Here is a 24,770-nt window from a genome sequence, read left to right as displayed (position 1 = left end):
TGGCTCAGTTGCTCCGCGGCATGTGGGATCTTCCCGGACCAGGGCTCGAACCCCTGTCCCCTGCATTGGCAGGCGGATTCTTAACCACTGCACCACCAGGGAAGCCCCTCATAGTCATCTTTACCTTTGTCAATAATAGCAAACATTTAATGATCACATCTGTGTTCATTATACCTAGTTCCCATGTTGGGCATTAGGTTTAAAACAAACTGAGAAGGAAAGTGAACTAACAAGAGGGCCTATGAGTGTCCTCTGTGTGTGTGTGTGTGTGTGTGTGTGTGTATGTTTATACACATACACATATACATATAAAATACGTGAAATATTCTTTTACATTTATATAATATTTTATATATGAAAGAATGTGTATATTCTTTTAGTCTCCAAACAGACTTGTAGAATAAGTATTTTTATGCCCAGTTTAACACAATGGTATACTGAGTATTCTGAGGTCTGACTCAAAGCACAGACTTTTTCTAATAATTAATGATGGTGATGATAAGAACTACTATCACTTGGGCACTTAGATGTACCAGGCATGGGGCTACTTGCAATATTTATTATCTCACTTGACACTTAAAACAACCCTGAGGCAGTTATGACCCAGAGAGGTCAAAAAACTTGCCTGAGATCACACAGCTAGCTGTAGAAGAGCCAAGATTTGAGCATAGTTCTTTCTGGCTCTCAAATCTTTGTGGTAAACCAGTAGCTATACTGACCCCCATGTAAGAGAGATAAAAAGCAACCACTGTTAAATGACAAGTAAGTGTTACAAACAAGTAGTTTATGTTTAGCCAGACAGAAATAAGAAAGGGAGGAAGGGGAAGAAAAAAATAAATGGCCAAAATATTTTTTCACAACTCTCTTTCTGTAATTTTAGCCACACGTTCCCCCCCCCCCATAATGTGCAGACCCTCATGAGAACTACCAGTTAGTTGAACAGTAAGAGAGCCTGCTGTTCTTTATTTGCACTGCGACTGTCAGCAAAGACAGAGCAGCAGCCATGTTCTGCAGACTCTACCCGTCCTTTATTCATCTGCCTTTTATTGTTGATCATTTTAACTGCATAAGTGTAGTCACTTCGAGGAAACTTTGAAGACGTTAGGTCAGCACATAATATTTTTTTGGGTCCTTCTGGAGACTTGAGATCCATATGCCACCTCTGGGACTCAGAAAGTTATTGACAGTATTACTGACAGAACCCCTGGTTTACTGTTCTTTCTTTTTTAAATCATATAAGATCACATTTCCTACTATATTGCTAAAACTCTACAGTGGTAACAAATACTGGAGTTCTAAAAGAAAAAGACTGGCCCCTCCTTTAATGTAACAATCATTTGTTGGTCTTCCTTAGCTGAGCAGAAGCCAAGAGCCCCTGGAACCTGACTGCACAGGAAGGGCTCACAGGGCTTCTGGCTGGAGTATGTTCATAAGTCACCCACAGGGACCAGCCCCTCATTTTACAGATGAGGAACACCAGACCCTTCATTTCACCTCTTTCACATCTGACATTTTAGTACATTTTCTTATATCCATGTCACGATTAAAGAAAGTAACAACCAAGTTAGTAGCAGTATCCTTTCGTCTGTGGAGGAAAACTTGAAGTATGGAAAGTGACCCACCCAAAGACACAGAATCATTCAGCACAATAGAGGCTTTGTTTGTGTTCTATAATGGATGTTGCCTTCCATTTAAACGCTACCCTAGGGAATTCTTCATTTCTAATGTTTATGCCTCTATGACATTTTCAAGCTGTTACGAAGATTCCTCTTAAGATGTTGCTGAACTGACTATACAAACTTTAGTTCATTCAAGTCTTCATCATCAGTCATTTGTCCCATTCTTTAATAATTTTCATTCTTTTTTTTTTTTTGGCTGAGTTGGGTTTTCATTGCTGTGTGCCGACTTTCTCTAGTTGTGGCGAGCAGGGACTATTCTTCGTTGCAGTGCGCGGGCTTCTTATTGCAGTGGCTTCTCTTGTTGCAGAGCACAGGCTCTAGGCACGTGGGCTTCAGTAGTTGTGGCACTCAGGCTCAGTAGTTGTGGCTCGCGGGCTCTGGAGCACAGGCTCAGTAGTTGTGGCACACGGGCTTAGTTGCTCTGCGGCATGTGGGATCTTCCCGGACCAGGGCTCGAACCCGCATCCCCTGCATTGGCAGGCGGATTCTTAACCGCTGTGCCACCAGAGAAGTCCCTTCGCTCATTTTTTGTGGGCTTGTGTTTATGGCAAGGAGGGGACACGAGGTTTTCAGAGAAGGCTATAGTTTATTAGGTAAAATTAATCTTTTTGAAACCAATCTTCAGGTCTTTTACATTTATCCAAACTATCCTTAGGCCTTACTTTATTGCCAGATTAAAAAAAAATAAATTCATTGTTACATATTGAAAACTTGTTACCGTGTATGAAGACATGAATATAGTTATTTGAATGGCAAATCCTTCTGGGAGTAAACTGAATACATGTTCCTGGTGTGAATTAACAGATGATGAGATAAAATGTCTCTGGACTCAAAATTCTAATAAACTTTCATAAGTCAGGATTTTAAATCCTGGAGGATGCACACAGTTCTCGTTTGGGAGCTAATCTCTCTCCCACTCCCTACTTCCTCTACCCCAGCACCTACCAGAGGCAGATGCTGGACACCCCTTTCAGCTTTTCTCATTTCTCCCAGGAAGATTCCAGAGAACTTGTTGATTCAGATGTCCTAAGATTTAAAGCGGCTTCCTATCCCCTGGGAGTATAGGGGACTGCGGGGGTGGCTAGAACAGTGAATAAACCCTTACTGTACATTGGAGTCATCAGGGAGACTTTAAGATACTGATGCTGGGGTCCCATTTCTAGTAATTCTGATTTAATTGGTCTGGGATGTATTCTGAGCTTTTGAACTTTTAAAGTTCCTCAGGGGATTCTAATGTGCTGCCAGGGTTGAGAATCAAAATTCTAGCATCGTGGTTCTCAAACGATAGTATGCATGAAAAATCTCCTGGAGGATTTGTTCAAGCACAGACTCCTGGGCCCCACCCTCAGAGTTTCTGATTCTGCAGGTCTGATGTGGGCCTTAGAGTTGCCTCTCTAGCAGGTTCCCAGGAAATGGCTGATGTGCTGGTCCACGGACTGCTGTTTGAGAACCACCAACCTAGAGCAGTTTGTCTCATCTGGGAATCTTGCTAAAATGCAGATTCTGATTCAGTAGGCTTGGCATGGGGTCTACGCTTCTGCAGCTCCAACAGGCTCCCGGCGGATACTGATGCTGATGCGGCCAGTCCAGCAAAGCTCTAATGGAAAGCATCGTTTCAACCCAATTCAGTAACATCCTGCCTAGAAAAGATGTGTGGTCTGTGAGATTCCTGGAGGTACCATGGGCTCAGCATACAGCTTGGACCACTTGGAGGCAGGCAGAGATCTGGAGGGCTTAGTGCTGCTTTGGCATTTGGCCAGCTGCCGTTTGCCAGGATATTTGAACATGCCCCTGGTGAAGCTCTGTTGTCAGTAGAGAACTTCATTGTAAAGATTCCCATTTTGCTTGAAGGAGTAACACAGTGATCCTCAACCCCAGTCACACAATAGAATCACCTAGGGAGCTATAGAAACAGATATTAATTCCCAGGCTCCTTCCCCAGAAATTCTGCTATAATTGATTGGAGGTGGAATCCAGACAGTGGCATTCTTAAAAGCTTTGTAAGTGATCCTAAACGCACAGCCAGGGTTGAGAACCACTGAGTTCAAGGATCGCATGTTGTGGTCTTACAGATCATTTAATTATTTTTCTTTATATTGGGCTAATTTATATCCCACTCTGGTACAAACTAACTATTAGGTTTTTGAAAACAATTTAATGTGACATGTTTAACAAACCACCAGGGAAAGGCTCTATGTAGATGCCATCACTGTTAAATCCTAAATTCAGAGTAAAAGAAAGTGCTGGGAAAGTACAGCTGGTGTTTCCGAACAAGCTGAAATATGAAATATTTCTGGGACTGCATCAACAAGCCTAATTTTTTCCCCTCGGGGTTATGGTTGTGTGGAACAAGTCTTCACCACGAAGCTTGCCAAAAAAGGTTATGATAAAATCATGGAATGTGAATGAAAAGAATTCACAGTGTAACTTTAAAGGAGTCAGCCTCTAAATTTAAAAATGCAGGGATGACATGTGTCTTGCACTTGTAGTAGAAGTCTTCAGAACCAAATAGTGCTGGGTATAAGAGAGCGCCTCCTTTACGTTTGTATGGCCAAGAAGCAAATGAGATGGGGAGGATGGCCAACCAGAAAGTGATGAGGACACAGCCGAAGACCCTGAACCTCTTTATCTTTGCAAATGACTTTATAAAAAATTTGTTTTTGTCTGCGTTGGGTCTTCGTTGCTGTGCGCAGGCTTTCTCTAGTTGTGGAGAGTGGGGGCTACTCTTTGTTGCGGCGTGCAGGCTTCTCATTGCTGTGCCGTCACTTCTTGCAGAGCACGGGCTCTAGGCGCGTGGGCTTCAGTAGTCGCAGCACACGGGCTCAGCAGTTGTGGCTCACAGGCTCTAGAGCACAGGCTCAGTAGTTGTGGTACACGGGCTTAGTTGCTCCGCAGCATGTGGGACCTTCCCGGGCCAGGGCTCGAACCCGTGCCCCCTGTATTGGCAAGCCGATTTTTCACCTCTATGCCACCAGGGAAGTCCCTGCAAATGACTTTTGCATTCTATACTTGAGCAAAAATGTAGCCATTGACTCAACATACAAATACCAGGAAAGCTGAAGTTACTTTTGCTCTTGGCCTTGTGGACTAGTGTGAAGTTCGTGCTTTGGAGGCTCTGCCACTTACTTTGTGACCTTGGCCAAGTTTCTTAGTCTCTCTGTTCCTGTCTCATCTGCCAAGTAGCAATGCCGATTTCGTCTCTTTCGCACAGGAGTGGGAAGGGGTGTGAGCACGAGGTGAGGCGTGGCACCTCACGGAGAAGGTGCCTAGCTGGTAGATATTCCTTCACTGCTCTAGCATGATCATGAGAATTGAATCCTTAATAAGAAACACCATCCAGCAAAATGTTTTTCTTATAAGTCTTTACTGGTATTTTTTACCTGTGAATTATACTAATTCAGATTTCTTCTTAACAATCATGAGACAAATATTTTCTGTGTGGCGAGTAGGTTTGTTCTTGCGTCGGAGACTTTATTCTTGCTGTTTCCTGCATCTGGGATACCCTTGCCCTGCAGTTTGCCTGCCTTCCCCCTTATTTCATTCAGGTCTCCGTGCAGGTGCCATGTCCTCAGGAGAGACCTGCGTCACCCACCTGGCCAGTGCATTACAGTCGTATTGTCAATTCTGCTTCAAAGAATTTGTCGCCGTCTGGCATTATGCTGTGTAGTTCTTTGTTTATTATGTTACTCCTCTAGAATGGTAAATCCAAGAAGGCAAGCAAGGACTTTGTTTTATTCCCTGCTCCAGGCCCTGTGCCTAGAATCCTTGGCACATGGAACTCATTCAGTAGATATGTGCTGAATGAATGGGTGAAGGAAGGATTCATAGATTGCATCTCAGCTGGTACCATGAGGTGTGTCTCCCAGGACCACCTAGTGGCCACTGTGATACCCTAGGCTGATGCCATAGCTACTGCAAGACTTCAGATTCTAAAGGAGTGAGGTTTTAAAGGAGGGAGATTACCAGAGTAAGGTATGGGGAAAACAGTGATCCCAGACTCTTCTCCTCTTTACTCTGTGTTCTATCTGCTAAATTCTGTGATATTAGTTCTAATCCAAATTTGAGTTCCCTTAAAATAGCTCCATAGTTGGAACTCCCAAGAATTGTCTCAGAATGATGATGGGTTGCCTGTGTGCATGTATATGTATACGTGAGAATTGGGATAGATTTCAGCAAAGCACAGAGTACCCAGCAGCACTGACTTTGTATTTGCCTTTCTAAATTTACTGGTCCATTTTACGTGGCCTGTTTTTCCATTAATAAGTGTGCAGCATATCTGCTGTTATTATTTTTTTTAATTTATTTTTGCGGTACGCGGGCCTCTCACTGTTATGGCCTCTCCCGTTGCAGAGCACAGGCTCCGGACGCGCAGGCTCAGCGGCCATGGCTCACGGGCCTAGCTGCTCCGCGGCATGTGGGATCCTCCCAGACTGGGGCACGAACCCGTGTCCCCTGCATCGGCAGGCGGACTCTCAACCACTGTGCCACCAGGGAAGCCCTGCTGTTATTTTTAAATGGCCATTTTAAGAGGTTTTGAAAGAGGAAGAATGCTTCAGTGTCAGATGTGGGAGGCTCTACAGAAATTAAATAGCTAGAATGAGAATCTGGCAGTCTAATTTTTCTTTTTTTTTTCTTTTTCCATTTAGTAGTTTTTCATTCGTCTTTGGTTTTCTTTAAATCTGTGTTTAAAGCAGAAAACCCTTGAATGCATTTGCTGCTTGTAGATCATGATTTTACTTTTCCTGTTGACATATGGACCTGGAAAAAGTCTACAACTGGCCAAGATGTAGGTTAAAGTGACTAGGATTGATACAGACTTGCCATTATTATTGTAAAGTCCCTTTAATACTGGGTGACCCTGTCAATATTTTGAGGCTAACCTCTTAAAGAGAGATAATTAATATGATGAAACTAGCTTATTTCCCTTAATTACCTCTGTTGCAAGTGATCCTGTCACTTTAGTCTTTCTATATCTGGGGCAGTTGTTTTTTGTTTTTGTTTTTTTTTTTAAGATGCCAGTTGCAAAGGGGCAACCAGACTGAAGAGGTTGTTAATTAAGTTAAGTACTATATATAGACTTGTTAGACATCATAGGGAAAGAGTAAGGAGAGGCTTCTCTTCAAATGGATAAAATTTAAAATTCAGAGGTAATGTCAGAAAAGCCTTCTAAATGATAGAAAATATATGGTGTGTCTGTAGTTTTCTCCTTATTTTCTCCATGGAAGAGAGATGGAGTAGAGACACAGATGAATAAATGAAGTCGACTGCAAGAATTATTTAGAAACAGGCTGAGAAAGAAGGTTTTAGAAAAACAATTCCTGATGCTATGGTAACCATAGTTGGGTTCAAGTGACAGGCTGATGATGGGGGAAGGGAAGGATGCTGGGTGAGTGTTCTAGATTATCTGTTGAAAAGTGAATAGAGGGTAGAATGAAGAGGAGAATAAAGCTAAGACACTTAACGATTACAAAATAAAAAAAAAGATTTAGATCTTAGAAATCTAAATTCTTTGAAAGCATCACTTTACAATTTGCCAAGTCAGTATAACAGGCTTGAATCTTCTGCCTGCTAGTCATGAACTTAACAACACATCCTGGAAAAATTAAAGTAAAAACTGTTAGAAATATGAGGAGAAGTTGCTGGTTCATAGTGGGAGATTTTTTATAGATCCTTCTTGGAAATCAGGTAAAAAATGTAAGATGTAAGTGAGCTGAATGTCATAATTAAGCTTGATTTAATAGATTTGCAAGTTTGGATTCAATAAACAGAGAATACATGTCCTTTCCAAATACTTGTGTATTCAAAAAGTTGGCCATAGGCCACATGTACATACACGCATGCCAAAAAAACAAAAACAAAAGATAAACTCAAGAAATTAACAGAAGTAGAAAATTGTATAGCCTACATTTTCTGGCAACAGGGCAGTGAAACTATAAGTTAAACTGAAAAGGAAAGCCAAGGAGAAAGAAAGGAAAAAGGAAAGCCATGCAGAAATTTATTAGCGCTGTCCTAAAAAGTCCTTAGTTAAAGAAGAGATCAAAACTGAATTAGAAATGAGTTACATTGAGAGTAGGACGTATCAAAAATTAGAATATAACCAAAGCAATATTTGGCTAAAGTATTAAAATCATAATTAAAGTTATTCACACTTATGAGAAAGTGAACTAAGTGAACTAAGCATCAATTTTAAACCTAGAGAAAAGCAATTTTTAGCAATATTTGGCTAAAGTATTAAAATCATAATTAAAGTTATTCACACTTCTGAGAAAGTGAACTAAGCATCAATTTTAAACCTAGAGAAAAGCCAGGTAAACAATCTGAAAGACAAGGAAGAGATTCAAAAACTTGAGAGAACCCATGAACACATAAACCACAAAAAAGAAAGCTTGCTCCATAAAGCCTGAAATGAATTTGTAACTCTAGATGAATGAGGTATTTCTTAATGTGTATATTTCTTAATATATATAAATGTTATATATCTTTCTAATATATGTTAGTATAGATAATTCTAAAAAAGGTGGAACACCTGAATAATCTAATAACCAACAAAGAAATCTGTTCTTTCCTCCTTTAAAAATATACTGAGTTCAGATAGGTTCATGAGTTATATGAAAACATCAAAGAATAGATAATTCCTATGGTATATGAACTGCTTCATAGCCAAGAAAGAGGTAGAATGATAAACAGGTCATTGAAAAAGTTAGTATAACTCTGGAACTAAGACCAGATGAGGCCAGCACACACACACGAAAAGAGAGAGCTCCGGGCTAATATTACTCAAGCTTATTAATCTAAAAATCTTAAAATGTTAGGAAGTCACACCCAGCTGGATCTTTAGAAAGAGGGTTTATTCTAAGAAAACGAGGCTGGTTTAAAATCTACTAATTGATTATATCAGTAAATTAAAGGGAAAGCCAATATGAATCTTGAGAAAAGTTGAAAAAGCATTTATAAGATTTAATCCTCTTATGTGGTACCTTATGTGGTACCTTATGCCACGTGTGTTACTAAGGCAGGTCTTCAGAAGTAAATAAATCTCTCAGGGCTTGAGCTGTAAAATACGTATCAGTCAGTGACAATGTTGGGACTGTTAAAAGAAACTTAAAGAGCAGAATAACTAGGAAGATCTAATATGTTGGGTTTTAATGAAAACATCTTTCTTTGAAGCTTATGTTTTAAAAATCTGATTATACATACCAGGTATTTTCTAGAATGAGAATGTAATAGAATGTGATACAGAATAAGTTAATTACAGCACATTAACAAGAGCAGAAATTAAGTTCTGTTTGCAGTTAAAGTCATAGCACTCTTATTAATTATGAGACCATGTGTTTGTGTTTGACAGATAAGAGATCTACTCAGTGTGCTTTACACACTCCATCACCCATACAGCCACGATTTGCTTTCTCCTCCTCAGCTCTTTGATTTGTTCTGCCCACGCTGATGGGGATCCAGGAGTGGAATTCCTCTTAATTGTGTTCTCTTCTGAAGACAGTTGCTTGGGCTTGTAATATGAAAATTGGATATATGTATCCTCTGTATATCCTGCCGCAGCCACACTGGCCTCTTGCTCCCCTTGGGACGTGCAGGAGTGCAGTAGCTGTGCCCTCTGCTGGGATGCTCTTCTCCCAAGTATCTCCATGGCCCACCCTTCACTCCTTCAAATCTGTTCAAACATCAGCTTCCCAGTGATGCCTGTTCCAACCAAATTGTTTTTTGTTTGTTTTGTAATTTATCTTTGGCTGTGTTGGGTCTTCATCGCTATGCTCAGGCTTTCTCTAGTTGCAGCGAGCAGGGGCTACTCTTCATTGCAGTTTGCGGGCTTCTCATTGCAGTGGATTCTCTTGTTGCAGAGCACAGGCTCTAGGTGCGCGGGCTTCAGTAGTTGTGGCACGCAGGCTCAGTAGTTGTGACACACGGGCTTAGTTGCTCTGTGGCATGTGGGATCTTCCCAGACCAGGGCTCGAACCTGTGTCCCCTGCATTGGCAGGTGGGTTCTTAACCACTGTGCCACCAGGGAAGTCCCCCGACCAAATTGTAACTGCCCCCCACTTCTTCCATGCACTCTAATTCCCTCTTGCTCTGTTCTGTTCCCCCACCCAGCACTTATCACCCTCTGCTACTATATAGTTTGCTTATTTATAATATTTATTGTTTATTTTATCACCCTCCAGTGCATTGTAAACTGTATAAGGGCCAGGATCTATGTTTGTTTTTCTTGTGGTGTATCCCAGGCTGCTGGAACAGCAGGCACTCAAGAAATATTTTTTAATGAATTTACTAGAACTATGAGTATGAAGGCTCTCCTGTGCTATCTTTTGATGAGACAAGAAATAGTTACACAAGGAAGATGGATGGTGAAATGAAAAATACAGCAATCAAGGTAGAAATGACCTGAGGGACACTTGATTTTGGAAATAGACCTACTTTTGTAATATAAAGAGCTAAGTGGACTGGAAGTAAGGAAGCTTGGATTCTTGCTTTAATTTTACCACTGACCTTAGACACATCGCTTGAATTCTTGGGCCTCAGGTTCTTTATCTACAAAATAGACTCAAATTTTTAGTTTAGAAGGCTGAACTAGGAGACCTCTTGCATCTAACCCTGCTTTGTGCTTCTTTGTGGATTTTACTTTAGGAAAGACAGAGCTTATGAACGTACCCCAATACGACATGGCATCATTTTCACCCAACATTTTCCGAACTCTTTCCACTCAAGGTCATGAGGCCATGATGATGTGCTTTTGGTTTATTTCAGACTTCTCTTTTCTTTTTTTTTTTTTTGCGTTTAAAAAGGCATTATTATAAAATAAAGGTATCTTTATTTTAAAAATAGTGATAAAATATGCATAATGTAAAACTTGCCATCTTCACTATATTTTTTTTTTTTTTTTTTTTTTTGCAATACGTGGGCCTCTCACTGTTGTGGCCTCTCCCATTGCGGAGCACAGGCTCCGGACGCGCAGGCTCAGCGGCCATGGCGCACAGGCCAAGCCGCTCCGCGGCATGTGGGATCTTCCCGGACCGGGGCACGAACCCGTGTCCCCTGCATCGGCAGGCGGACTCTCAACCACTGCGCCACCAGGGAAGCCCCATCTTCACTATATTTAAGTGAAGGCATATTAATGCCACAGTTCAGTGGCATTAAGGACATTCACATTGTTTGTGCAACCATCACCACCATCCATCTCCAGAACGTTTTTTTTTTCACACACACACACTATATTTTATTTTTACAAGAGATAAATAGACTGACACCAAGCATTGTAAATGGATGACCACAACAAAAGCAACAATGATTGCAATTACCACACACGAAACACACTCGTGCTATGTCATAATATTGACATTCAGTCCAGTAATCCTCCACAGTAACAGCTCCTTTACTTTGCAGTGAAAATTGATTTGTATATTTTTTGCCTCTGAGTCCTTGTGGGATTTTTTTTTATTCAAACAGAAAGTCACAAAAATTATAATCATCCTCATCAGTGCACTCAGTCCCATGTAATTAATTTTTTTTCATCTTGATCTTTTGTTAGCACTTTTATGAATTCATCAGTTTTCCATTAGAGTTCTGAAAATGCTTCTTCATTCGGTTCAGCACTATAGTCAGTTACCAGAAACCTGTACTTGTCAGAGTCTTTTCCATGAATTCCTTGAAGATGAAACCCTTTTATAGGAACATTTGTGCAAAAGCATCAGAGTACACCCAGAACTGTCTGTAAATGACAAAAGACTTAAAAATGACCACGGTTAAAGATTTGGTGACAGTTCATAATAATGCAATTGACAAGGGCCTAATGTGGCTATAAGTTTCTTAAAAGCTTAAACCAAGAAACTGAGCTATGGACTGGGGCTCCAGAAGCTAGGGCTTTGCTTGATTTATTTTTCTTATCTGTAAAATGGAAGTGCAGCAATAGGTTGGTGACATAATACTGTAGAAAGGAGAATGAGGTACATTTGATGGATTTCTGCTAGGGATAGAAACACACCAGATGCCATTTCGGGAAATTACATGGGAATTTGGCCTCAATATCCATCTTGCTAAAGCTTTCATATCATCTTAATCTGTTCATCTCCTCAAATTTCAGAGCTTGGAGGTCGAGTTCCTCCGTGGTGACTGTCATGCATCTTGTCTTCAGTCCCCAAAGCAGCCATTAGGTATTTGTGGGCCTGTTTTGGTGTTTAAATGTACACTGTTTTCAAAGAATGGCCCTTAAAACTCCTCTTAAACTTAAAGATCTTTCCATTGGTCAGTGACTGAGCCCGGTTTTCAGAGTCTCTGCGTCACATAGGCATCTTCCCTCCGCCTTTCTTCACCTGGTCTATGTGCTGGACATGGATTGTTCAACACAAGGGAGGGACGGGCCGATGGAGAAGGCAGCTTCCACCTCTTGCTCTGGTGTCATGAGCAGGTCACAGGAAAGATTTCCATGGGCGGCTTAGCTGTGTTTGAGGGTTCTCACCAGATTTCTGTCCCTCCTGTACTCTTTGTTAGTTAGTCTATCATCAGGGCTGCCTGCACTTATGGGGAAAGTGCCCCATGCTGCCCCTGGGCCTGTGCTAAACTCTTTCTCTCCCATTTAGAAGAGAAGCCAGATTGCTCCAAGGCCCGCTGTGAAGTCCAGTTCTCTCCGCGTTGTCCTGAAGACTCCGTTCTGATCGAGGGTTACGCGCCCCCCGGGGAGTGCTGCCCCCTCCCCAGCCGCTGCGTGTGCGACCCCGCGGGCTGCCTGCGGAAAGTCTGCCAGCCAGGATACCTGAACATACTTGTGTCCAAAGCCTCAGGGAAGCCGGGAGAGTGCTGTGACCTCTATGAGTGCAAACCAGGTATGCACGGGCTTGGTCCCAGCAGCCTCGCTGCTTTGCATCAGAGGGCAGCAGCAGCCAGCCTTCCCCCGCCCCCCGCCCCACCCTGGCCACTTGACAGTGGGACGCTGCAAACTTGCTACTCTGGGCTAACAGCAGCCTGGCTTCTGCCCTCCAGTCAGAGAACCAGATAATCCACTGGTACAGAAGTGCCTTCAGAGAGGGACCCTGTCTTTTTCTCTTCTTTTTTCTTCCTTCAAAGTATGCTTGATGGGGGCTGTAGGGTTAAAACTTATGGTACTGTGGTTGCCTGCTTCATTCCCCCAGAGGAGGTCGTCGTCCTCATTTGCAGATATATCTGTCACTTTAAAGTATTACATTTAAAAACAATCATCATACATAAAACAAAGTTATTTTTAGATAAATACATGCATCAAAATGCCAGACATTTTATAATGAAATACTCAGCCCCAGTCTTCCTCCTTGCCAGCTCCCCACCATCCGTCTGTTAGCTTTATAGCATGTGCTAAGTCATCTTTGACTGTTTACTCAACTTCTTTGCCACATTTGTTTTGTAGTCATGTCCCAGCTGTTTCTGGATCTATGGTATTTCTAACATCTCTGTTCTTGTGGCTGCGTTTCTGATGTGGTCTGTGAATAGGTCTGGACTGCAGAGGTTTCCTCTTCCAAAGTTTCTAACCATGGGTCAGATTTTTTTTAACTGCTTGGTAAATGCTCAAGCCAAGCAAGCCCTTGTTCGTCTCTTGAGCTGTTTCATCAGAAATGCCTTGGGCTGGTCGTCACCATCCCCAGAACCACCACTGGTTTAACTCTCTGTCTTTCTCTGTGTCTGCATCTTAACTCTTCAGTGTCTTGTTCCCTTCTTTTCTTGAACAGAAGATTGGGGTCATATTACACTTCTCTAACGTTGATGGAAATGAAAATGCCAGTGCTAAGACAGGGTTTCCAGGAAGCAAGGAGACTACAAAAATTTGAAGAGCCAGTGTTTCGTTTGGGGACTCAAAATGCAAGGAAACGTAACGGTGAATGGTGCCTCTGTTTGCCCCCCAGTTTTCAGCGTGGACTGCAGCACTGTGGAGTGTCCCTCCGTTCAGCAGGCCGTGTGCCCCCTGGACAGCTATGAAACTCAAGTCAGACTCACAGCGGACGGTTGCTGCACCCTGCCAACAAGGTCGGTCCGTCATTCGTTTTTTACGCTTTCTCCTCTGTCCTGTGTGTTAGCATCACGAAAGGCACGGTTTCAGGCATGCCGTTTGTTTTCTCCAAGGGTCAGAGAACCCTAATATCCTCCTGTTTCTATGGAGAAATCACTGAACGGTTACTATGACTTGGTAGTTCCATGTATCGTTCCTGGGGCCAAAGTCAACTGTCCTCAGGTTAAGTCCCTAATCCTTAGAGCTTCCTCAGGTTGGGGTGCCTGTGCACTTTTGCAGGCTGCAAACTAAACAGGCACGTGTGTCCCTCAGTCTGGAGCCGGGGAGGCAGCAAGGTATCGATCCATAGTGGGCATGTCATTTTATCCTGTGCAGTGAATCTTACAGGTGTTTAACCATTGTTTCCAACGGGGTGAAACACTGCATGCGTCATAGAATTGCTCCCCAGGGATCCTTGACGTTTGCAATCACACCTCTACCCAGACCTATAACTTGCTGAGGCAACAAGGAGTTTAAATTCCTATAATGCTTTCTGGAGGAACAAGCACATCTCTCTTTGGCTTGATGGGGAAAAAGCTGCTGTCAGTTTAGTCTTAGTAGCCGGACATCCCCTTAACCCTGCAGGGCCAGACTTACTCCAGAACGCAAGGGTCCCCAGGCCCCCCATCTTTGACCGTCTTCATAGCACCACCATAGAGCTGGTACTTTGTGCTTTGCTTTGGGAAAGACCGTGCTTGGAATCATGGGGTTTACGTTCTATTTCCCCTGTTGAATGCCCTCCCCTCTTCCCTACCAGGTCCTCCCCTCCATATTTCCCAGGTCACTAAGTCATGATTTTGACTAAGCCATCTCATTTCTTTGAACTTTTGCTTTACATTTAATATCCAGAGTTAACATGGTACCTTCCTTAACCCCATATCTATGCTCTCTCTCCCTCAGTCCCTGTGCCAGGCACTTAGCATCTGTGTTTGTTGCATGAGTAATTGTGATTAAACAGATAGTTTGCTAAGGTAGGAATGTGTATGGTCTGTAGTTAAGGAAAGTATCAGTCATTTGTCCATGATTGAAGTAGACATCCAGAGTTTGTTCTGATAACTACTTTTTTCTTCTTCCTTCTCTTAAAACATGTTAATTCTTTGACATTTACTAGCTATTGTTGTGTCAGAAACCGTAGGATTCTCTCAGACATATTTTACAGGACTTGCCCTATCCTTTATAGTGCATCATAAAACAGGTGCAGAAATTTTTGTGAAGGTAACATACAGTGGCGTAGCACTTTCTTACGACACTACGTTGTGATAATTTATGTGAAGATGTTTGGAAAGGGTTGAAGTATTGTGCAAACATAAGGTATTACTAATCAGTAAAGGAGGAAAATGGAGTATTACTAACAGTGACAGATGTCCCTTCAAGGTCTTCATGAAAAGGAAGGTGGCACATGATATTAAGACCATCTAATTAATCAAAACTAAGCCAGTTGTCAATTAACAAGACCTTTAGAGAGCAAAAGGGACATTTCTCAATTCACCGTTATAAATGTAACGTAGCACCAGCTGTATGTAGGAGGCACAGCAGGCTATTTTTTTCACTCTAAGGGGTCGAAATGGATAGAAGCAACAGGAAGACATACTTAATTTCAATTTAAGGGAAAAAAATTTCTTACAACTAATGATGTATAGTCATGCACTGGGCTGCTTCCTGAGATAAACTGAGCTCCCTGGGGCCGGAGAGATTTCTTTCCGTCTGGATGGCCACCTTCCAGGAATGCTTAGAAGAAATGTTACCTTGGAAAGGAGGTTCAAGTAGAAGCCTTCCGTTTTTATCCCCAAGCTTCCGTGAGTCTGGTAAACATAAACCTTAGGGTGATTATTACGTATTGACCTAATTTTGACTTTGGCATTCAGAACCAAAGGATATTCAGTTAAAGGGCTCTAATGAAGAAATTGGAAGCATGGAGAAGGAAGCCATCCAAAAATCCCAGGGTAAATTATTTGCAGGGGGAGATAAGTTCTCACAGCTCTTTGGTTTCCTGTATTTTAAATAGTCAGTGACCCTTCCTCCCCTGCTGCCCCTTCCCCACATGCATCCTGTGTTCCCACCTGAACTGGATCCCCTCCATCCCCCAAGCTGTCTCGAGCTCTGGGCCTTTGCATTGGCAGTGGGCTCTTCCCTGATTGCCTTCCCCTTCTACAAACTTCTCCTCTTTCAGGACTACATTTCCTTCTCTTTGAAGTGTTTTTCAGTCTTCAGCCCCTAAAGATGACTTAGGTGTCTCTCCTCTGCTCCCTTGTAATCTAATTGCCATGTATCTCTTTTTTCCCCCCCCCCCCCGTATCTCTTTATCATAGCCCTTTTCATAATACATGGAAATCATTGGGTTTTTTTGGTCAGTCTCTCCTACTCTCTGTGCTTCTCAGGGAAGGGAGTATTTTATAGCCTCTGGTACATAGAACAGGACTTGATATAAAATGGTAACCGACATTTATGAATGAGTGAATGAATGAATGAATGAATGAACAGGCCCACTATTGGCCATGATGACTTATATGTTGAGGAAGAGAAAAATTATCTTCCTGCCATTAGGTGGTAATACCACTCCTTGTCTCACTATAAAACCCTTGCAGTTTCCCCCCAACCCCCTTCTTTATGGCCAGTCCTCAGTATTGCAGAAATCCTCCACTCCAAGCACTGGGCTCACCTCTCAAAGCATGAGATGTCTTTATCTCTCCATTCTACCTTTTCTAATAGTATTGTTCATCCTGCAGGACTCCCAGTTAAATTCTACTTTATCCACAAGGTCTTTGTTCTTCAGCCAACACCCGTCTCACTCCCTAGGTACTCCCAACATATCCTGTCCATGTTGCCAATTAATCATATACTTCCTTGCATTGTTATGTAACTGTTAACATGGGTAAAGTCTTGTCTCACCAGCTAAAGGACATTTCTACAGGTCAGGAATTGTGTCTTCTTTCTTTTCCTCTGTGTATGCATTAATTATGAATGAATCAGTAATGCAGAATACACTCAGACTGTGACTTAACCTAGTTGAGCATATTAAATGGGTTCCCACTTATTAAGGAGGATGACAGACAGGTCATACTTTGATAAGAGAATAAAAACCCAAACAATCACGTGAAAGTGGAAATGAAAAGAAGAGAGCCTCATATGTTGTAATACTGGTAGTATTTTAAGAGAAGAAAACTACCCAACTTTATCGTTGTGTGTGATCCACGTCAAAGGTTTTCTCTTTGAGACCATGATTAGGTATAAAGAAGAGCATTTTAGAATACGCAAAGCCCTGTTATGATGACTTGACCTTTACCAGTGTATTTATAAAGAGCACTGTTAAGAAATTAGAGCCATTTGAGATCAAAACTGATTGTGTGGCGAATTCAGGGGGAAAAGCCCTTTATAGTCAGGACAGAGTAAGGTAAAATATTGGAAACTTTAGCATTAGAGGTTTACCTTAGGTGGAAGTCACAGCCCCTTTTTTGTAGGACTTATTATATTTGCATAGACTAAAAAAGGAATTTGTGGACATTCTGCCCTCATCTTAAAGAATAAATCCCTCCCTCCTTCATTACCATCCAAATGGAATTGCCATTCCCAGTGAGACTGTGTCACCCATTAAGGCCCCTGACTGCCCTGTTTGGGTGTAAGTACTTGCTCACTTGGTGAATTTTCTTTTGAGTTGCCTGTTCTCAGTTCATTTATTCATTCAGTTATTCATTCGTTCATGGAACATGAGCTGAGCTCTTCCAAGTGATAGATACTCCCCTCCAGATGTCCTTATGGTGCATGGATATCTCTTTCCACTTCCATGCCTGACAAGTACTGGTTCTCCCACCCACCTCTGCCCTTTCTAAGGATACGTTAGTCCTTCTCCCCTTGCTGAGTCTCTGTGTTTTCTTAATGGCCCATCCTTCATTGTCCCCTCTTTTGCTGTCTTTTCTCCTAAACTCCATCCTGTTTAGATATAATTCTTTGTGATAGAATTATCATTTTAAAGTCTTCCTTCCCTCAACTTGGTTTAGGTGTCCAAGCACTCTGCTAATTCTTTTCATCCTCTTCTCTTCTGTTGGTGCTAGAATATGTTGTGAGGTGTATGGCAGCTCATCATACCTTTCAGGAGATAGTGAAAAGGAATGAGACTTAGTGGCTCTGGGCCTTAAACTGGGCCTGAACCCTGCATGGTGACAAAAAGGAAAAATGGGACTGTCCATGGGGCTCATGACACCTCATGGTCTTTGCAAGACCCTTTGTACATGTGTGCATGTGTGCATGCCAGTGCCTCCATGGAAAAGGAAACTCACAAAGAGAAAGTTATGTCAAATCAAATGATGTCTTTGCAGGGAAGGAAAAACAGGAAAGTCTTTAAGTAACATCTAGGTGGCAGTAACAGTGACAGCTTAAACTTGTACCTTGCTGTTTACAAAGCATTTTTTACTTTTGCTGCCCTCATTTTGTCATCTTTCTGACTCCATGAGAAACTTATGGATATGAAAACAGAGGTTGAGAGAATAAGTGACTTGTGCAAGATCACAAATGTTTTTTGGTACAAGGGACAGAGCAGGTCCAAGTCTTCAGCCCAGGTTCTTTGATTCAAAGCCCTATACTCTCCAGTGCAGTTTTTTTGTTTTTTTTTTGTACAATGTTCTGTTGTTGTTTTTAAGTTCAGGAAATATATTAAAGAATATGAATTTATATCTCACCATCATGTTTGTTTATATCAGCATAGTACATATTAACACAATATACCCATGTTTCAGTTACACATTGCTGTGTAACAAGACACCCCCAAAAGTAGTTGCTTAAAACAATGAAGATTTATTATTTCTCATGCCTCAGTGTTTTAACTGGGAGGTTCTTCTGTAGGCTGGTGGGTCATCTGGGGCTAGATGGTCTACGGTGGCATCATTCTCACATATCTGGCTGGAAACGCCTGTCACCCCCTGTGTGGTCCTTCATCCTGGCTCCTCTGTGTGATGGCAGAAGCAAGGGAGGAAGCAGCAAAGCCTTAAAAGAGACCAAGAACTTGGAAGTCACACAGCATGACCTCCACTGCATTCTGATAGTGGAAGCAGTTCACAGGGAGAGCCTTGGTTCAAAGTGTGGGGCAGTGGATTCCACCTCTTGATGGGAGAAGCTGCGAAGAATTTGTGACTTTTTTTTTTTTTTGCGGTACACAGGCCTCTCACTGTTGTGGCCTCTCCCGTTGCCGAGCACAGGCTCCAGACGCGCAGGCTCAGCGGCCATGGCTCACGGGCCCAGCCGCTCCGTGGCATGTGGGATCTTCCCGGACCGGGGCACGAACCCGTGTCCCCTGCATCGGCAGGTGGACTCTCAACCACTGCGCCACCAGGGAAGCCCTGTGACCATTTTTAATCCACCATAACATACATGTCATCAAAATAGGGGCCTCCTTAGGTTTCATTTTCTAATGGTCGAACGTTGGTGGAGTGTTGCAGCTCTGCGACCTTCTTTCCAAAGACTAAATGTCCTTCTGGCCCTGGGACTCAGGGCCCTCCTTTCTCTCAGCTGCTCCGTTTCTGCTTCTCCCTTCACTTGCCAGTCAGCAGTTCACCTGGGAGTAGATAAATGATTTAGGAGCCTCTGAGCACCACCTCAACTTTAAGCATCATTTAGCCAGTCATTATTTTTAACTCCTCTCCTTATGGAATGTTGTGACTATCTAGTTAATCTTGGTTTTCTCTCATCACACAACAGGGAATGCCATTTTTGGACGCCATAAGACTGCCTGATAAAACCAGGTCAATTTTTAAAACAAACAGAAAAAAAACCAAACTTTCAAAGATGTACATAGTAATTCCCTTGGTAATGGTTGATTCTGGAATGGATAGTTGTCTGAGAGAAATATACCCACCAGGTGTGGTTGGAGGGTAGATCCAGCCTGCACTGTACCTCTGTGCATCCCATGTCCTCCTGTGTCGGCCAGCTTAGACTGTTTATTAAGAAGAAAGCTCCCAGATCATGTTTTGTTCTGTTTTTTCTCTGCACTCCTCACCCTTTGCTATCCCCAATGTATGTGCTGCATTTTACAGAGTTTTCTCTTTGCCTCTGTAATTTTTCACCAGGCTTTTTAGATACAGGTTCACAGGGGAGAAGTCAACTAGTTAAAAATCTAAAAAGTAATACCTTTACTCTATTCCCTTTTACCGTAAGTCAAATGAGTGTTTCAATATCCTTATGCCTTTTGCTTTGTTATGTAATTGTTCTTATGTTTTTATTAAGAAGATGAATGAATATAATATGTTATTGACAGTCACCCATTCTAAATTTATTTTAATGAGATTTGTCCCCAACTTTTTGTTCTGAAACATTCTGTTTTCAATTTCTGTCTCTAAATATCCATTCCTTAATAGTTATTTAGAAAAGTCCAATCCAGTTATTTTGAGGTGGAAATAAATTAAGTCAGTGTTTATAACGTTGAAAAACTTAAAATAGGGTTTCTCCTGGGTTGTGTGCAGTGTATCAAGCCAGGTTCCCAAGCTCTCTCCTGTCTGCAGCCTCTCTCTGACTAAAGGGTCTGATTCTCTTCCAGAACATTTATATCTCTTGCTTTCTGAGACTATACTGAAAATCCTCTTTTATTTTTAAATCAAGATTTGGAAGCATTTTTAACTTTTTCTTCTTAGTCCAAAATAATTAAAAATTTTAGATTATCTGTAGGCTAAAATATTGACTGTTATGTGACTTTGGTTTTCTCTAAAACGTTTAATAGAATGTCTTGAGCACGTTAGATTCTGAGTACAGTTCCAGTGAAAATGTAGCTGAACTTGAATCCCAGCGCTGCCCCACCCACAGGAGGCAGGTTGTATGGCTCTCCCGTTTCAGGAAGGGTCCTGCCCGCTGAGTGGCAGAGCCAGGCTTTGTGAGCACAAATCACCAGCTAGCACCACACTGCTGTGGTCCTGAGCTCACTCCCCAAAGCCCCTCTCCGGCCCCACCACTCAGGGGACCTAACATTCCATGTCATACACTTGCTTTTACAGTGTAGTGTGTGGGCAAATGTGTACATGTGAGTAGACCGTTCAGCAGCTAAAGAATACTCCTTCACACGCCACCTGGTGCTATGCAGAAAAAACCTGTGCCTGGATACTGAGTTCTAGAATCCAGGTCCACTTCTGCATGAATCTGGACAAGCCTCACAACATCTGGGTCTGTTTTCTTACCTGAGAGAGAAGGAGGGGAGGAGGGATTTGATGATCTCAAAAGTAGCTTCTACTTAAATTTGAATTTTTTGACTTTTCCCAAACCCTTTAGAGAGGGGAAAAAAAAAACACCCCAATCTGCTGGTGACAGGAGACTCCTGAGAAAGAAATGAGAAGGGAAATTTTAGAAAATCCCAGAACTCAGAAGATAATGGGAGAGATATATGGTTTTCATCATGAAGGGGATAAAGTCCAAAGGAAGTCATAAAAGAATTACGGTTACTTTTTCTTTTTTTTCCATTTTCTTTTTAAAAAAAATAGGAAAGGCAAAATGAAATAATAGTAATAATTTTTTCTTAGACTAATAATTTAAACCAGGATGCTCAGAACTGGTTGAATTGTGAAAACTGAGTGGTAATCCAACAAAATAGATTGCTTGTTGGTTAATGGCTAGTTGAATATTGCTAGTTAGTTGTTGTTGTTTTTTTTTAATATCTGTAAATAGATAGCCCCTTATATAGCAGGAGCAGAGACTGTGTGGCCAAAGGCTGAATCCATAAGATAAGGACTTACTGTGTTAAACTGCTTTCTCATAGAATGTGGATATCTCTGCCTGTCCGCCTGCCTTTCTGGGTACGTTGTGGGGAGCGTGCTGGGTGTGGCATCCTCGTACCCCTGCATGCTCACCACCATGAACTCCCATCAGCCTGTGCATGGCTGCTGGCTGGCTCCCACACCAGTATTTGTACCTGTCTTTCCCCAGCTATTGCTACCCCACTTCCCTTAAGGTAAAGTCTGTCTTTGTCTCTCTTCCCTGTCACTCCTCTTTATGCAGCGTCTCCATATTTTTATTGCATTTTTCTTTATTTCACACTAACTTGTATATACACACAGAGAGCATTATATTTGTGGAAGAGGTTTAGATTCTGTTCCTAACTTTATGATTACACCATTTCTTTCTATGTCTCTTAAAATAAAAAATGGTCTACTGAGTTAAGTTCCCTTTTCTTTGTTTGAGCCTCAGTTTTATTTCTGTCTTGTAAGACATTGACCTTAGAAGACAATTTCTCACTCATACTGTGTCATATTTTAACAGCTACAAACACTGTAATTCCAGGAAAGGAAACAAGAAAAAAGGAAGGATGCCTAACCCTATTGTATCAGAAAGATACATCAGATATACAGCCCATGACCAGAACGAAGGTCATGAATTTTTTTTCCTTTACCACAACATCTAGATAGTCATACTCTGCTGCTTCAGGTTGAAAATCTAGGATGCTTAGTTCCCATTCCTCCATCCTGATTTCTCTGTGCTCTCAAGAAAATTTGTCTTGTTGGTACTGTATTGTATTACAATAATAGAGTCTTAGCAGATTGCTGCACGATGTTTCTTGTGACTGGATGTAGATATTTAGAAAAGCTTTCTGGGGTTTCAGAATTTATAGCCTGAAATTGACTCATCCCCGCTGAAGCCAACAGAATGGAATCTTTGGCAGGTTGTCTTTTCCTTTCAGAAGCGCTTGAGTTACAGCAAAATTAATCTAACCACGGAACTTCCCTCGTGGCACAGTGGTTAAGAATCTGCCTGCCAATGCAGGGGACACGGGTTCGAGCTCTGGTCCAGGAAGATCCCACATGCTGCAGAGCAGCTAAGCCCATGCGCCACAACTACTGAGCCTGCGCTCTAGAGCCCGTGAGCCACAACTACTGAGCCCGTGTGCCACAACTACTGAAGCCCACGCGCCTAGAGCCCATGCTCCGCAACAAGAGAAGCCACCGCAGTGAGAAGCCTGCGCACCGCGACAAAGAGTAGCCCCCACTCACCGCAACTAGAGAAAGCCGGCGCGCAGCAACAAAGACCCAACACAGCCCCCCAAAAATTAATTAATTAAAAAAAAATTAATCTAACCACAAAGCTACAGTGAGTGAAAACAAGGTGCAGATTTGGAAATGCTCAGTTAAATGGCCAAGACTCATTGAGAACCTCATGGAAGACAGAGAACACTGGGCTTGGTGGTAATGAATAAGATAGGGACAAGGCTTGAAGGAACTCATTACCTTAAAAATATTACCTCTGCCAGTCTCAGAAAAGTCGCAGACCTTTGGAAGGTAATAAGAAGGGAACACACAGACACACACACACAGAATCACTGATGATCATTTTTCATATCCCTCCATATTTGCCTGTAGTTTCAAAGCTTGGAATCTACAGGTATGATCTTACAGAGAAGTCCCATTGTATCCCTCTGCTCCATTAACATCTCTCCGCTTTTGAGTAATAGTGTTGGAGGGACAGTGTCAAGACTTTGCTGCTACACTTACACTTGGGTGATTCAGCTTTCCAGAGCTCCCCAGTCAAGTCTTGACTCCAGAGCCTCAGCCTATCATTCTGCTGCTTGACGCCTTTAGGAGGGTGTTGAGGGGCCAGAGGGTGGGCGGGAGGATTACACAAGGGTCAGGAACACGGAGGACAAGACTGTCATCACAGGGCACATCAGCCCAACCAGACACGGATGTCAAAGCCAGAAACTTCCTGCATGTGGCTCAGAAAAGGCAGGTTCCTTTTCAAAGCTCAGGGAGCCCCCCCTTAGTTCTTTGAGATGGTGTTAAGTTCTTTAGATCATCAAATAACAGTTATTGTAGATCCCTACGCTCTTAACAGTGTGCTAGGTAATTAAGTTGCATGTATCATGCTTATGGAAACTAACCAGTGGAAATTATCCCTGAATATTCATTTTCAAAAGTACTTTATCAAATTAAGACTCTTGTAATGAATTATCATGTCCATCTGTTCCCAAGACCTTGTCTTGAAGAAGACGGCACTTAATAACAGTTTTGGGGGTTTTTTGGTAAGATTAATCTTTTAGTAGACAAATATCTCTAATTCAGTTCATTTTTTGGTTGTTCCCTTTAATTTGAATAATTATCCAGCTGCTTTTGGGGAATAAATAAAAGTAAGTTATCCAATATGTAAAATATGGGTTAGCATAGCACAGATTTAAAACATTCCTGACTCTTGACATGCTGTCATGGTAGCATTCTCTCTGTTTCTAAACACATGCAGAAAAATTTGGAAATATATTTGAAGCCCTTCTTTCTCAACTAAGAAAAGAACATCTATTCTGTTGCCCTCTGTCACAGTAATTTTTGGCCCAAAAGAGCAAGTCAACTCATGACGAAAAAAGCCAGAGTCTATATTAAACTCTGATGTTTTTAAAACAAAATAATTGTAGGAATTCCATGTTATTATTGGACTTATCCCCAGAATGAAGAAAATATGCTTTCCTAGAAGTAAAGCCCTTGCCCATTGGAGATGAACTATCTCCCTAGTAGAGAGTTTAATTTGTCAATAATTCACTTCAGATGTGGAAGCCCTGCACTTCCTATACTAGTGCCTTATGTCTTTGGCGTTTCACCATACATTAGACCAGTGTCTAGTCTTAGTTTATATTTGTTTCAGTCCTGAAACAAAGCTCAGGGCTCTCACTCAGAGGCTTTCAGTTTGATCTGAGTGAGCCTGGCCATCACCAGATGATAAAGACACGGCCTTCTGACCCTCGCTCAAAGAGAGTAACTCAGCTGAATTCCATAAGACTTTCGATTAGGTTGGAAAGTGGAGTGCACAGCCTGGATAATATTGAACCTCAGAGGGCTTTCCCCACCCACCCTCATTTGAAATCATCATCATCATGACACAGCTGAACGGGAGAACAGCTCCAGACAGTTCTGCAAAAATGTTTTGTGAAGGTATTTACGTAACTAATAAGCAAATCTAGCATATTCAAATCCTACCTCTTCTGGAAATACCAGAAGCAACCCCAAATTTGGTGTACTATATTTTACTCTTCATCTGCACCTTTACGTGGGATGTAAGTGATAAGACTCATTACTGTGTGGACACAGAGTGCAGAGGGTTCAGGGTTATATTTGCCCAGC

General features: G+C 42.0%; 1 protein-coding gene across 5 annotated transcripts in view; it reads left to right on the top strand.

Annotated features, from left to right (window-relative positions):
• The window catches only part of CRIM1 (cysteine rich transmembrane BMP regulator 1), a 208,751-nt gene that overhangs the window by 84,085 nt on the left and 99,896 nt on the right, over positions 1–24,770 (top strand). For 4 of the 5 annotated variants that reach the window (XM_019942869.3, XM_033838733.2, XM_019942871.3 and 1 more), the window contains 2 exons: positions 12,266–12,508; positions 13,559–13,679. In XM_019942869.3, coding sequence (XP_019798428.1) covers positions 12,266–12,508; positions 13,559–13,679 — 364 coding nt within the window. The remainder of the gene's footprint in view (positions 1–12,265; positions 12,509–13,558; positions 13,680–24,770) is intronic. The other variant, XM_019942872.3, reaches the window with a different exon arrangement.

This window comes from Tursiops truncatus, chromosome 14, assembly GCF_011762595.2.
Source record: "Tursiops truncatus isolate mTurTru1 chromosome 14, mTurTru1.mat.Y, whole genome shotgun sequence".
NCBI lineage: Eukaryota > Metazoa > Chordata > Mammalia > Artiodactyla > Delphinidae > Tursiops > Tursiops truncatus.
This window is presented reverse-complemented; position numbering and strand designations above follow the sequence as displayed.